Source organism: Anopheles darlingi, chromosome 2 (assembly GCF_943734745.1).
Source record: "Anopheles darlingi chromosome 2, idAnoDarlMG_H_01, whole genome shotgun sequence".
Classification (NCBI taxonomy): Eukaryota; Metazoa; Arthropoda; class Insecta; order Diptera; family Culicidae; genus Anopheles; species Anopheles darlingi.
Window position 1 is genome coordinate 42280604 of NC_064874.1, and position 15189 is coordinate 42295792.

The 15189-nt window shown below is 47.1% G+C and overlaps 2 protein-coding genes across 2 annotated transcripts; one reads left to right on the plus strand and one right to left on the minus strand.

Annotated features, from left to right (window-relative positions):
- Positions 1 to 109: 109 nt before the first annotated feature.
- LOC125949285 (uncharacterized) lies at positions 110 to 2707 on the minus strand. Its single transcript, XM_049676190.1, has 6 exons — positions 2518 to 2707; positions 2322 to 2430; positions 1965 to 2242; positions 842 to 1892; positions 399 to 780; positions 110 to 325 (listed from the first exon to the last, which is right to left on the minus strand). The coding sequence occupies exons 1-6, from the start codon at positions 2664 to 2666 to the stop codon at positions 180 to 182; spliced, it is 2115 nt and encodes a 704-aa protein (XP_049532147.1). The 5' UTR covers positions 2667 to 2707; the 3' UTR covers positions 110 to 179.
- A 125-nt stretch (positions 2708 to 2832) lies between these two features.
- Positions 2833 to 13922, plus strand: LOC125949256 (5'-3' exoribonuclease 2 homolog). Its single transcript, XM_049676138.1, has 3 exons — positions 2833 to 3019; positions 3117 to 5682; positions 12734 to 13922. Exons 1-3 carry the CDS (start codon positions 2945 to 2947, stop codon positions 13198 to 13200), a joined length of 3108 nt encoding a protein of 1035 aa, XP_049532095.1. The 5' UTR covers positions 2833 to 2944; the 3' UTR covers positions 13201 to 13922.
- Positions 13923 to 15189: the final 1267 nt, after the last annotated feature.

Below are 15189 nucleotides of genomic sequence, written 5' to 3' on the forward strand. Positions count from 1 at the left end.
ACCACTATCAAGCCGGTGCTACACGAAGCGTAAATCTCGCGTAAACTCTAGCGTAATGCCGAAAAGTATAGAGGCTCATTAACGAAACAATAGACACCAATTTGTAGCTTTAACGATGTGCATTTATTGCTATATGCTTTGCATATGAAAAGAAAATGCGTTGTTCGAAAGAAAGCAGATTAATTGTAAAGCGCCGACTTCACGCGAATTCGCTGCTCGTCATCCGTGGATGTGCTATGGAGTACTTCCACCATGATCTTTTTCCCAACAAGCAGATCCGGATTCTGATCGCTACCGGTTGCTATTGTACTAAGCACATCGGGATCTGTGAAATAAAGTAAATGCATAAATGTGGCATCAATCTTCACCAGCTATTTGCCACTATCACGTCTACTCACTCTCCACCATGCACTCGGCCACATATAACTTTCGGCTGAGGGCCTGCGGGAAGCGACGCACGTACGTAGATTCTACCGTCTTCATAATACCCAGATCCAGCAGGCAGTACAGATTCGATGCCTGTTTCGATCCGATGTTCAACGACACAGCACGTGACCAGATTCCGTCCCATTGGACAAGGCACAGATGATGGGTTTCTTCCGGCAAATAAATATTTTCATCCGTTTTGCCATATTTTCCAACTTCTGCTAGTAACTTTGCAAAAGTCTCTTGATGAGCAACATCGATAACCGCCAGCCGATGACTCGCATCATTCAGTTCCCCTGCATCTATTATCATCAGCTCAACATCATCGCCACACGGAAGGCACACTTCAGATAACTGTTAATGAGAGAGATGTATCAAAAGTGTGAATTCAAATTTCCGACAAACCGATACTCACTTCATCCATTGACACCGGAACGTATCTATTTGGATCACCTTTCGGTGTGGAAGTTTGTTTCTTCCTAATTTCATCGTTATCTTTGGATAGTTTACGTATCATTTCACTTAAGTAATAAAGTTCCTTCGAGTGACGCAGCTCCACCATCTTTGCTTTGTTATTCGGTATGTCGACCACCTTTGAGAGCTCGAACGCTTCTCCTTCAAGCGTCTGCAGGTGCTTCCGGATAGAATCCGTAAGTATGGGCACATTTTCGATTTGTACCTCGTGAATTAAACGATCAGCGTACTTAATTTCTGGGTCTTCTATCTCTTTGAACATCTTCCATTCTATAGTTTCTGTGTTACCAAAATCGGTGAAGAAGACGATCGCTTTATCACCCAGAACGGACTTCACTTCCGCCCGATAGTACGCACCAGCCAATGGGGCGTACACGATATCCTCAGGCGAAGGAGCTTGCACCAAATGTTCTTTTACTGCGCGACCGCCGACGAAACAGCGCTCGACGGTCTTCAAGTACTGGTTTGGTCGACCGTGTGCCCCCGCCCCAGAATTGTAAATGTACACAGCATCCTCGGCCACGTGTGCTATTTTAACATCACTGCCCACCGCAGGAAAAGAACTCGTCAGAAGTTTGCGGTTTTTGGCATCGCGTATTTTCGATAGTAGGCCTTTCGGGTTCAAGATTTTGGATTGATTTTGAAAATCTTCCTGCTGTTGTTTTGGAGCAACGTTTTTCGGTTGGCTCTGTGCTTTCGCCGGATTATCATTCTGATTATTAAGCTGTACAGAGTTTCGCTGAACCGGTTCTTGTTTCTGTTGTTTCTTTGGCATTTGTTGCACATCCTGCACGAGCTGTTGAAGAAACAGTTTTGGCGATTGATTTTGTGAATCTCCCACCGGTTGCTGATAGTTAACAGCACGCTCTTTATCCTTTGCCAAATGCTGGGGCTTAGATTGCAGATGCTTGACGGTAGGGTGTGGCTTCTGTTCTGCATCATAACCGGACATGTAAATAGCCTTTTCTATTTCCGTATCGATAGTAAGGCGCCTGATTTGAAAGAAACGGACAGATTGTCAAAGATATGAACCGTTTCCGTCAGACCAGCTTTCAACTACTTACGGCATGCAGTTTTCCTTGTGTACTGGCCAATGTTGCTTTTGGCATTTCACATCGCAATAAAACGTTCCGCACGTAAAACATTTTCGCATCACGGGACACGCAGAACACTTGGCACAACTTGGCATTTTCATCAGCGTCTTGGACGTACCAAGAGGCGGAGATCCTGATGCTGTCGAGTTTCCAGCTTCGCCATTCGTTACCGCTGATTCAGTTGGTTTTTTGTAATTTTTCCAGGGCTTCTTAAATGTTTTCGACGCTTCCTCTGAGGGTTTGTCCGACTACACGAAAAATTGCGATTGGATTATTAAAAAAGAATATTGAATGTCTCAGCTTCTGTGAAGAACCTTTTGAACGTACCCCACTACGCCAAGAAGTGCGATCTGGTTCGGCCGGGGCTTCTTTGCCAGGAATAACAGCCAGGACTCCGTCTTGCCTAGCGATCTCATTGGCGGCGTACGTCGCAGATCTGCAAAATGGAACATAGTAGCAATTAGTGTAGTTTGTCTTCTTGTATTCTGGTGCTACCGTCTAGTAACCCGCGATATCCACTTACCCTTCGTTGGCGAACATGAGGCGAGCTGTGGTCTTATCATTTGGCGGAATGTACACCTTCATGCAATCGCGATATCGCCGGGCGATGGTACGAATTGGCACATCGGCGGAACTCAATTTCACGTAAAAAGATGGTAATTTGTTCAACATTTTTGCGCGCGGCCTTTTTTCTGATCGCCGTCGTCGTTTTTCTCAGGTCTCGCCACCGGGTGAAAAAGATACACCATATGCTAGGGGAATAACGCGTTGACAGGGCACCCGCACCAAACTCACCAAACTCACCAGGCCCCCTCTTGTCCACCACTCACAACACAGCCCACCCAAAAAAATCCTTGGACCAGCTGGAGGCACAGACTTCGTGGATTATTTTGCAGAATTAAATTTGTGCGTTTTCTAAAGAAAATCCGAAGAACGATACCACCGCCACCATGGGAGTGCCAGCCTTTTTCCGCTGGTTATCACGCAAATACCCGTCCGTGATAATCGAATGCGTGGAGCAAAAGGTAAGAAGTTTTCGGCGGTTCCTCCTCCGGGACGTTTTTTGTTTACGAAGCATCGTGCTAACTCTCCCGGCTTTTTTTTTTTTTGTGGAATGTGCAGAACACCGACGATCATGGAAATGTGCAGTACGAGGACATGAGCAATCCGAACCCGAATCGGATAGAGTTCGATAATTTGTACTTGGACATGAACGGCATCATACACCCGTGCACGCATCCGGAGGACAAACCGGCACCGAAGAACGAGGACGAGATGATGGTTGCCATCTTCGAGTGCATCGACCGGCTGATGAACATCGTGCGCCCCCGCAAGGTGCTGTACATGGCGATCGACGGGGTGGCACCGCGGGCGAAGATGAACCAGCAGCGCTCCCGGCGTTTCCGTGCGTCGAAGGAAGCCGCCGAAAAGGCGACGGAGGTGGCGCGCATTCGCGAGGAACTGGCGGCCAAGGGTGCTATCTTGCCACCGGAGAAGGAGAAGGGCAGCCACTTCGATTCGAACTGCATCACGCCGGGAACCCCGTTCATGGATCGGTTAAGCAAATGTCTGCAGTACTACATTCACGATCGCATGAACAACTATCCGGGCTGGAAGGACCTGAAGGTGATCCTGTCGGATGCGAACGTACCCGGCGAGGGTGAGCACAAGATAATGGACTACATTCGCAAGCAGCGCGTCCAGCCGGATTACGATCCCAACACACACCATGTGCTGTGTGGTGCGGACGCGGATTTGATTATGCTCGGGTTGGCGACGCACGAAACACACTTCACCATCATTCGCGAAGAGTTCCTGCCAAACAAGGACCGGCCGTGCGATATCTGTCAGCAGATCGGACATGAAATGAAGGACTGCTCTGGGTTGCAGTCGGAGCGCGACATGATCAAAACCCCACCCGGTCCGGGTAAAGAGACACAGTTTATCTTCGTGCGGCTGAACGTACTGAAGGAGTATCTACAGAAGGAGCTGGATATGCCGAATCTCCCGTTTGCGTATGATTTCGAGCGCGTAATCGACGATTGGGTGTTTATGTGCTTCTTCGTTGGTAACGACTTTCTGCCGCATCTGCCCAGCTTGGAGATTCGCGAAAATGCGATCGATCGATTGATCACGCTGTACAAGAAGTGCGTGTACAAGACGCGCGGCTATCTGACTGATTCGGGATCGGTGGTGCTCGATCGAGTCGAGATGATAATGACGGATTTGGGTTTCGCGGAGGACGAAATCTTCCGCCAGCGCAAGGTCAGCGAGGATCGGTTCAAGGAGCGCAACAAACGGATGCGCCTGCAGAAGGATCGGCAGCAGCGGCCCAACTTTCAGCACATCAACAACTCCCAGTTTGCACCGACACCGCTGGGTCGTGGTGTGCAGCCGGCCGCCATTGTCAATGCACGGCAAGAGGCAGCCCATTTCCGTATGCTCGGTAGCGGTGGCGGATCTGGAAGTGCATCGTCGGCCACGGGTGGCAACGAAGCGACCGAGGGGGGTAAGCCTCGCGATATGAAACGGAAGGCCGAGGAACCACTATCGGTCGTCGTGGCCGAGGAGGAAGAGAAGGAAACACCGGATGAAGTGAGGCTGTGGGAGGACGGCTTCAAGGATCGGTACTACGAGTCCAAGTTCGATGTGTCCCCGCAGAACATCAAGTTCCGGCAGACGGTGGCCTGGGAGTACGTGAGAGGCTTGTGTTGGGTCCTGCGCTACTACTACCAGGGCTGCGCATCGTGGGAATGGTACTTCCCCTACCACTACGCACCGTTCGCGTCCGATTTTAAGCATCTGGAGAACGTGAACACACACTTCGATCGTGGAACTCCCTTCAAACCGCTCCAGCAGCTGATGGGCGTGTTTCCGGCGGCCAGTCGCAGCCACGTACCACCGGCCTTCGCCGAGCTGATGGTCGATCCCCGTAGTCCGATCATCGATTTCTATCCGATCGATTTCCACATCGATCTGAATGGCAAGAAGTTCGCGTGGCAGGGCGTTGCTCTGCTACCGTTCGTCGATGAGAAGCGACTATTCCGTGCGACCGATCCAAAGGTACCACTGCTAACGCAAGAGGAACGATTACGCAACGAGAATGGTGACGCGAAGCTGTTTGTGCTTCCGGGCAGTACCGGATATCGTACGCTGGCCGGACTATACGGTGGCAACGATGTGGATTACGAGCGCGAGGTTGCCGTCACGGTCGATTACGTGCAGGGATTGATCGTACCGACGAAGGAGAACGTACCGCAGGACGGAACCCTTCCATCGCCCATTCCGGGCCTCACGGCTGTAACGGATAACCGGGTGCTAACGGTGCGGTTCCTCGATCCGAAGTTTGCCGACGATTTCATATTCCCCGCCCGGAAGCTAGACAATGCGACCGATCAACCGAAGGTGTTGGGTGCGCAAGATGGGCCAGTGATTGGCTTTGGACCGCGTGTCGATCGCGCCCAACTCGGTGCAGCCGGTCACCGGATGGTCAACAATCGCCTAGGACTCGGTTACGGAGGATCCGGTGGTGGTGGCCGAGGTGGTCGAGACCACGATGGCTACGGCAACGCCGGTGAACGCCGGAATAACTTTCAATCGAGAGGAGGCAACGGAAGCGGCTATGACAACAGCGGCAATCGCTACGATGGAGGAGGTGGTGGTGGCGGTGGTGGTGGTAACCGCAACGGTAAGTTAAGCATTTCCTCTGTATTCCGTTCTCTTCCTTTAGGTTCGCATATTGTTTCATCCAGCGGGACGGGTCTTGCGTGCTTTTTGGCGTCAATTAGTAAGGAGGGACCATCCTTCCGTCCTGTCGGGGGTGATTTGAGGTAGATAATGATGTCGATGTCGGTTGAGGGGAGCTAGAAAGCCACGGCCACGGAGGGAGGGCCCAAAGCACCGCGCCACGATGAGTACCACTTGAGCGAATCGCTCTCACTCGCAAACTCTCCTCTTGGAGCTGCAGTAACCTCTCCGCTTCTGCCACAATCCATTCGGTACCTCTGCAGTGAACCGCTGCCGGGCTAGACGCTGGCCGCTGCGTCTCCGCTGGATTGCCACTTTGGCACGTTTTCGCTTCCTCCGCGCAGTGTTGTGCGCTATCCCTTTTCCTTGGCTGCTGACAACCCTACCTACCAGTCAACCAACCTTTCTTAATGCGGCATGTTCCGGGACACGATATTGTTCGGTTAATTAGTTCCTATTGGGGAGGCCTCCGACGCCTACGAGGGTGGGTTTTGTCGTTAGTTTTTGGCTGGTGGGCCGAGTGGTGGTACGCGATGTCGCTAATGAGCGCCGTTTGGTGCCTTTCTAGATACCATCCGTTGGTTGGTTGGTTTCGATTTTTTTTTTCTTTCTTCAACTTCTCCTGCCTCTATCTCTGGCACTTCATGACGCGTGCAAATCGGTCGGTGCCACGGGGTTGTTGTTTAGAACAACCGGCTACTGGCAATCAAACATCGGCGTATGACTCACGGTGACAGCACGTTCAACGACACAATGGAACAAAAGATTCCTGAGTGCGGTTGAGCTTTTCAGTCTTTCCGCTCTGGGTACGCATCGGACAGGGATATAATGAGCGGCAGGCAGGCTGCAGGGAGCTGCCACTTGTTAGCTACCATATGATACAGGAAAAGAGTTTATAATGCTTTTGCATGCATGCATCCATGGAGGATATAATTCCAATCGAAGATGCATTCCCACTGATCAAACTGCGAAATGGTTGATCAAACTGCGAAATGCTTAATACGGACTTTAGTGCAAGACTCCCAAGGGGCCTTATTCAATCATAGCAGGTCCGTTATGTGACACCATAATGAGACATAGCAAACTGTGACTATTAATCGTTTATTCTTGCACAATTCTTGCTGTTCTGAAATCACATGTTTCCGGTAGGTTTTTGGAACAAATTTTAATTTACTTGTGAATAAGGTACTTGTAAAAATATTCTGTTGAACGTACAAATGATTGTATGATTAATTCCATAATTTGCTTTAAACTAGCCCAAGCATTAAAATAAAATAAAGGCACGACGGTGACTGTGAATTTCACATGTGGACAGCATAACGCCAGAAACATGTGTGTGGGATAATAATGCTCTTTTTTACACAATTATTTCATTCAATGTTGTATCGTAGATGTTGGTTTGTTCCCAGGAAATTCCAACAACCCCTTAAATGCTTACTTTTTTTATTGTTATTCATTTAATACACAACAACCATGGGCATATCCTCCCAAATTTTATCACGCCAAGCAATTCTGTGGTGCCGAAGGGAAAAGATAATCGAAACAGATTTCCCACAGAACACCAGCTACAGTGCGGGGTGTTGACAAAGTGCTCAAATGTGGCCTTAAACCCGAAGGAAGGAAACGTATAAAAAACGAATTGAACTATCGCTCCAGCACGGGAATATGAATGATATACAAGAACATGGTGTCACGGATTCATCATCTCCAAGGATTCACTTGTGCTCAACGGAACTCCTGTTTATGCATTACCATCCAACATAATATGCACGGACACAACACATCATATTCAATTTGTTGATTGTTGAACGTCGAATTATGGTGAAACGCACTGGCGCGTAGGAGATAGAGATACCGATTCTCAAAAAGAGGAGCTAAGAAGAGTGGCATGGGGATGAAAAATATTGATAAAGCAAAAAAAATAAGGGGATAACCTACATTCCTTCCTCTGATCATGTAGAGCTAGCACTTGCACGGTAAAGCTGTTTGTTTTCTATTTTGGTTCGAGGAAAATGCCTTGGCACGAGGGCGGCAGGAAGGATAACACGATACGTTTGTCCTTACGTTTGCCTGTTTCGGAAGGAGCGTAGGATTGGTGCTTTGGTTGGAAACTGGAAATATATAACAGGAGAAAAACAACGGTTGAAGGGGCACTTAACCACCATTCGGCCAACTATTGTAGTAGTCCTTTGTGCTGCTAAACCGCGAACATGATCAATGCAATGCGTCGCCACTCGAAGTGCTGCAACGAAGGATAACTACCAGGATAATGTTGGGTTAAATTAGGATTCAATGAGACCCGGACCAGCACCCAGAGCGTCGTATCTTCATCAACCTATCAGACACACTCAGGTGGCTCTGCACGCATGAGAAGAAAAAGGGAAAAGATGTGATCGGTAGAGGCCTTCCCGGATTACCTAATGCAACGCACTCGAAGCGCTGATTCCCGGGGTTCGTTTTCCGGGTTTTCTGTTTTCGTTCTTCTCGGGTTCTTTGTTTTCGAACGATTTTGCCTGTGTCTTCAATGCCGTCTACCTTCTTTTTCTACAAAACCGAAAAACGAAAAAAGCGGTATAGATCCGAATCCAATGATAGTTAACTTTAAAGGATGATCCTATAACGCAGGTTTTTGTGCTCCCGGGTCGTACGTTTGGTTTTGGGACACGATTCGCACCGTAACTTTGTTTGCAAACATACTGACTGGCAGTATCAAATTACCGTTTCGGTCCAGCAAATACACGGGTGCGACCATTTTGTTAGCGATCAAAGGACTCTGTAACCTCAGTTTTACTTTTGTTGCAGTTGTTTCGAAATGCGAGAATGTGCCCAGTGTTGCAGGCGTTGTTGGTTGCTACGTTTGAGTGTTCCCGGCAATGCACAGAGGCAATCGTTGTTGCTAATTATGGACTTACTACTTTCGCTTTTCGCTTTCATCTCCACGCTCTGTGCGGTACAGATGACGGAGAGATATTTTCGAGCTCAAAATCTAAAGCGAATCGTCACATAATTTGTCACCTGGCTGGGCACTGGATATCACCATTCCCCGGGTATCGAGGCAATCGTGGTAACAATGATGGGCGATAGTGGAGAAATGGAAAGACGAATAGGCGATGGGCTGATGCGCAAATGGAACGAGAAAGATGATGGTGAAGGGGATACAAATTTGGTCCGTAATTTTCGTTCACGCGCCAACTGTATCCTAAGGACGCTTGACAAATCTTCACTGATATCCTTTGGATCTTCTGTTCGTACAGCGCCTGTTTGTTTTGCTTGGTGCCAATACAAAGACCATTATTGAGAGAATTGTGCTTGTTACTAGCAAGCGGATCAAGGTTGATCCGGGGTGAAGATCAAAGTATAATTAGATTCGTATTAAGTTGAGCCTACGGTGTGACTATGCTGTTAGGATGTTCTTCTGGTGTGTATTGCTAGGTGTTTGAATATAGTTCGATCGGCGGAACGGGGATAGAGTCGGCATTTTGAAATACGTGTCATTATAACAAGCTGAATCAGTTATCTCACATCACAGGATACAGAGTATGTGGCGGTTACCTCATTAGAGTTCAATATATTTCAATTTTTGTAATATTTTTTATGGAATTGCAGCACAACATAGAGCCTATTATACACAAATTGCTTCTTGGAAGTGACATTAAGCCGAAACTAATGTCCTTAAATCGTGACTGTATTCTGTGAACGCAAGAGCGCGTAAGAAAACGATAGAAGACAACATCGTGACCTTTTTGTCTTTTTATCTTTTAATATCAGGACATTAAAATTTCGCAACAAGTTTGTATATTTGAAGATGTGCGCCACTGAAAATCAGGGCGCATATTATCTTTAACAAATGATGATAGTAGATGTTTGGTGTTTGAACTAGCTATTACTCATTTGTAACCAGTAGATGATGTTGCCTTTGAATTTGAGGCTTAATATCAGTAGCCAACTGCCATAGCATCGCCGGCCAAATGTGTCCGTTTTCGAAAATTAGAGCCAGCTGTACCCATTGCCAATTGTTGTGACATAAGCTTGATCCCTCACGTGCTTACACTCGATCGCCAGGTGTTGTGCTCACGCAATGATAAAGAAATGCAAGCACTGTACCGTGGGAGTACAAATATAAACAATTTAATGCTTCTCTAGTCACTCTTTCTCCAACATCCCGCATAATCCGTAGTGTAGCGGAAGAGGTTTAAGTGTAAGTGCCGGGCAATGGGAGGGAAAAAAGCGCCACCGGCTTGTTTGTGTGTGTGTGGTGGTTTGGTTGGTTGTTGTGCAGGTTATCCCCCACTGGGCCGGTCGGTCCCGCGTCGGTGGTTTTTCATGATTTCTCTGCTGTCGCGACTCACGGCTCTAGCTCGCGCGGAGAGAAGTTGCGGAGGAGTTGTGCGGTTGCGCGGAGTGGGCGACAACAATCAGACAATCAATTGCAAATTGATCTCGAGAGGCTTAATGGCGGAGGCGCATTTAAGCGCTGGAAAGTGCACTTCACACAAACACACGCGTGCACACTGCACAAAGCCTCTTCTGCGTGGCTCGCGAGAACGGATGATGAGAGACGAAAGTCAGGAACAGGGTAGCCAAAATCTCCTCATACCGGTGCCTATTGTTCCGGAGTGATGAGGCGCTGTAAGTCGAGTGAGATCCGACGGTTCCGGTGCAACCTGCGCTCAATCATATGCACCGTTTGTTTGCAATCCGCCAGGCCGGTCCAGGCTAATGATACCCGGTCCAATAACATTGCAACAACTGGAACTTTACACAGAATGCTGCAGAGAAAAATATAGAGCGTCCTTACAACAAGTGTACACCAACTTCAAGCCGGTTCACGCCACAAAGATTTGCAGTTATACTCGTGCTCACATTTTGTTTTGTATCAAAAATTGTCACCAAACCAAGTAGTTCATTAACAGAAGACCATATGGATCACTTTTTGTGTTAGTAATGTAAAAAAAAATCCAACAATATAAAATCATTCAGCCGCTAGTGAGTTCAACGGTGCATAACAGACGTTTGAAAATTGTAGCACCGAAGTAGCGTCTGTTAGTCGTGAGGTTGGAAAGGGAGAAGGGTGCAGTGGCGGTATGAATAGAATCGTTCGAATATAAGGGCTTCAGAATGCATCATCCTTCCTGAAGCGAAGAAGAAGGATCTCGTTGCCTGGCTGTCTGTCACAAATTGTCACCATTGAGCGGAACACGAAGGCCAGGCTAAGGCCTGGGCCTCGATCCCGGATGTAGGTGTTGTGGTTACGTGCAATCTTCAAGGACTTCGTCCGACGGTGCCAACAACGGTGAACGCGGGCCCCGAGTTGTCCCGTTGCTCTCTAGCCTGCTAGCCAGCAAGGATAGCCCATGGATTCGACTACAGGACGGATTTGGTTTGGCTTGTCCTTGTGAGAAGATGAGCACTTGAGCATTTTCCGGCATTCATCCCGGGAGTTCCGGAGTTCCCTAACAAACGTGTGCGATACAAAAGTTTGATGACTCTTCGAGCGCCGGGTGGTTGGCTGCACTTGGCCGGGCCAAGTGAAAATCATCGCACGGGCTGACTGCTGCATATTGACCTCTATTCTTCTCGCTCGATGCTTTTGTTTGGCTGGTCGAGAGGGACATATAGCGGGCGCTGGTGACGATGGCTGACGGCCGCATACTGAATCATAATTATGACATACGCCGCCGCCGCCGCCGCCGCCACCACCATCACCTCCATCACCTGCACCACAACACCGTCAAGGGGTTTGTGGAGGATGTGGTTTGATTTTTGAGTTCCTGCCTCATTCACCACAAATCAGTGTATTTTGAATATTGCTGGTGCGGCCGGCTGTTTGTCGGTCGGGTGGGGGGCTTCGATCGATCTAAGAGTATGCGGTTACGGTGAGGTTAAAAGATGGTTGCGCCCCCGGGTGGGGTGGACACAGAATGATTTCTAACGAATGTCCCACGCTTCGTTCTTTTGTGATATGATGGTTAACTAAGCCGAGCTGCTACGCTGGGGTGCAATTTGGTGGCACTCGAAAATAATTTGGCGAATCGGGTTGGGTTCTGGTGTGCTGCTTCGTGTAGAAGACACGAGCGTGTCATCACACGTGCCAGGAGGGGTTGTAGTGTTGAGCGGGGCGTGAGGGATGATGTCATTAGTTTGACCCCGGATGTGATCTAATTTTCATTGGAAAATCCGGACGCTGTGCTGTGCTTTTCTCTTCTACCGTCTACCAGACATTTATAAATGGACTTTCTCACTGTTGTTATATTTTATCTTATTTTATAGACTGGTTCATACATTGTTGTAAGATAATTGAAACAATGAAGCTCAAATGATTAAACCAAACTGAATGTTTTTTTGCAATACTCCTGTGATTGACTTCTGATTTGTTTCATGATTGAAGAAACTTTGAAGAACGGGATAGTAATTCTTAAACCTATAAGATTTTCTTAATCATCCATTTAGAATTGCCTGTTATATGCGAAGTATATGAAAATCGCGATGCGGGCCATATCTTCCATATCTTTTCTCATCAATCCAAGTAATAAGTAATTGAGAATTTGAATGAACATAGGAGATTTAATTTAATATGCAATCATCACTACTTTATTTCACTGTTTATGTAATATTATTTGTAATCATGTTGAACTGCAATCTGCTAGGTACCAATCGTACCGGTTGCGGTCAATCTTTTATACTAAAGATCGGTTGTGCTCAATAATGTCTTCAAAAACACGTCACACATTCCTAGAGGTCTATCTATAATCGTTCTCTTGTCAAATACCTTCGTACCTTCCTTCGTAGACGCTGTACTTGGAAAAGCAAATGTTGCTTTGATTTAACCTCGGTATAGCTCGGAATGAATTGACAATTTGGGGTTTACTTGCTCGAATCTATTTTGCACGATAAAATTAATTTGATAATACACAAACGACAGATGATATTAACTTTTTCTTTTTCTCTACTAACTCTCATTTCTCTTTTTTTTATCTCTATATTGCCAACAGCACCCTACAACAACTACTCCGGCTACAACACTGGCAACAACAGTTCGAGTGGAGGGAGCAGTAACAGCTCACGGCAATATGGTCGCCAGCAGAATAATGCCTTTGGCGTGAACGACACTCGTCCGGCTCCCGGTGGTGGAAATCGTAGCGTATTCGAACAGCTCAGCAGCCAGATTCGGCAATATCAGCAGCAAGTAGTGCGCGAAATCACGCGCAATTCGATGCCACCGGCAAATAATCTTCTGCGGAATCCATTCGCTGATCGACCTCCTTACAACACCGACAGTGGCAGCAACTGGGTGACGAATAATGGAGGACGAAATAACTACAACAACAGCAACAACAATAACCGCGGAGGCAACGGTGGCAATCGTGGTGGTGGCGGCGGTGGAGGAGGAAGACACTTCCAGCAAGGAGGTGGTAGGGGTGGCGGAGGACGCTATGGCGCAGGAAATAGATTCAATTAACAGCGGAAGAAAGCGGAAGGTTACCGGCCAGATCCTTACGATCGTGCGAACGATCACGCGCAAGTGCATTGTTCATTTTAACCACCGAACTCACACACTCATATGCGATCACACGATTCAACAAGCAACTGTTTAGCGGAAGACACGGTGACAACGAGCGGAAGAAAGCTCTAGGACGTCTTTTGGGGGGTTTAAGTACAAAGTAGATTTGTATGAGCATCAGCGCGTCGTAACACAATAGGGTTAGCACCCTAGAGACACGCCCGGTGCGGGGCGTCCGGTAGTATACCTTACGTCTTTGCTCACATGCAAAAGAATCTTGACTAGTTGTGCCGCGGAAAATATACACAACATTCGAAGTCCTACATGCTTTTTTTTATCATTTAATTGTCACAAGTGCAAGGAAAGAAACTTATTTCGATGGGGGTATGTGTTCGGCTACTGAATGTATTAAGACAGTCACTTTGGGAAGCGTTACTTAGTTGGATTGATAAATACAGACTCAATGAGCAGACCAGAAATGGTTCACCGTCGATCTATATTGTATGTCTAGGTTAGTGCAAACATTTAGGTTTTGAATCTGAAGCATCAAGCAATATTTAAACTTTCAGTGAATATTGTACAATTTCCTTTCGCGTTTCAATATTCTTTGAAGAGCAAGAAAAACGTGAAGCACCTTTTGTTATTAATACGTGTCTTAAACCATATATACAATAAATAATTCCACCTTTTGTTTTGGTGAGCACTTTCAACGGTATTGGTTCGTAGAAAACACTTCAGATCGATCAATCACTACAGTCACTATGAGAAACCCTTCGCATACTTTCATCAAGCTGAGGTTTTAGAAACACTATTCTGTTGCTTAGTCTTCGAAATCTTCACAATGGAACGGCAATGCTTTTCTCTGCAAACATGTTTCTATAATCCATAAGCGTAGCTACTTTTGCACCAGAGATTTTATAATCCTCTATGCAGTAATACGTCACCCGATAGGACGATAAAACATCGATTGATTTAACTTTTTTTACAGCGTACAGTTATTTATCGTGGATCCGTTTTTACATATCATTTTGCGCTTTATTAGTTGCGCTTTCAGCATAATTTGAAACGAGTTCACCTTAAAAATAAGATTGGGACATCGAAATAAATTGAGAAACTGAATTTGCTGAACTGAAATATTGTCCTTACAGGAATCTCGAATCACTAGATGATTTGAAGAAATATGATAAACTTTGATCAAGGGAGACGTTAGGTAAGACTTTCTCACGAGACGGTTCGACTATTGAATCCGCGGAATCCAACATACATTAACGGAAAACCGGGGTTAGAATTGCTGGGAAAGTAAATCCTTCCTTGCGGCCAACCTTCACGAGAGCCAGGCAACGAATTTTCTCGTGATCTTTTGACACTTATTATGTATTGTCGGGAAGAAAATGTGCTCAATCTTTGCCCAGGCCTCCACGATATGCTTCTGTGTCGCGGCTGTGACGCTCCTGTCGAGAAGCAGTCGAGTGGTAAAGGTCATCCTATTGTTTCCACTTTTCACAGTGCCTTACCATCGCTAACTCGGCGCACGGCACCGCGGGTGCTGCTCATTCTTGTTGTGTGCGGACCCCTATCCGAGATGAGATGTCGATCCGTCGTGGTCAAGTATCTCGCCATAATGTGGGACCGCGAAGTTGCTCGATAAGAAATCTTTCTGCGCGATCGCCCTGATCCAGGATATGCGGGATAGCAAGAAAATGTGAAAACGATTGAATTACCTTCTGATCAATGCGTCAGTCAGTCATTCTGCATACAGCATCCTACATCGCCCAGCTACACCGCAATGCAGAGTGATAGCATTCCGAGACCCGGTCCATGCGGCTCCGTGAGGACGCCCCACGGATAAGGAATTCTACGGAACGCAAGAGAACAATCACCAGCGACATGACTTAAGTTTGAATGTCGACGGGAGTGCCCGTCGACCGGCATTTTTGGTCGGCCACA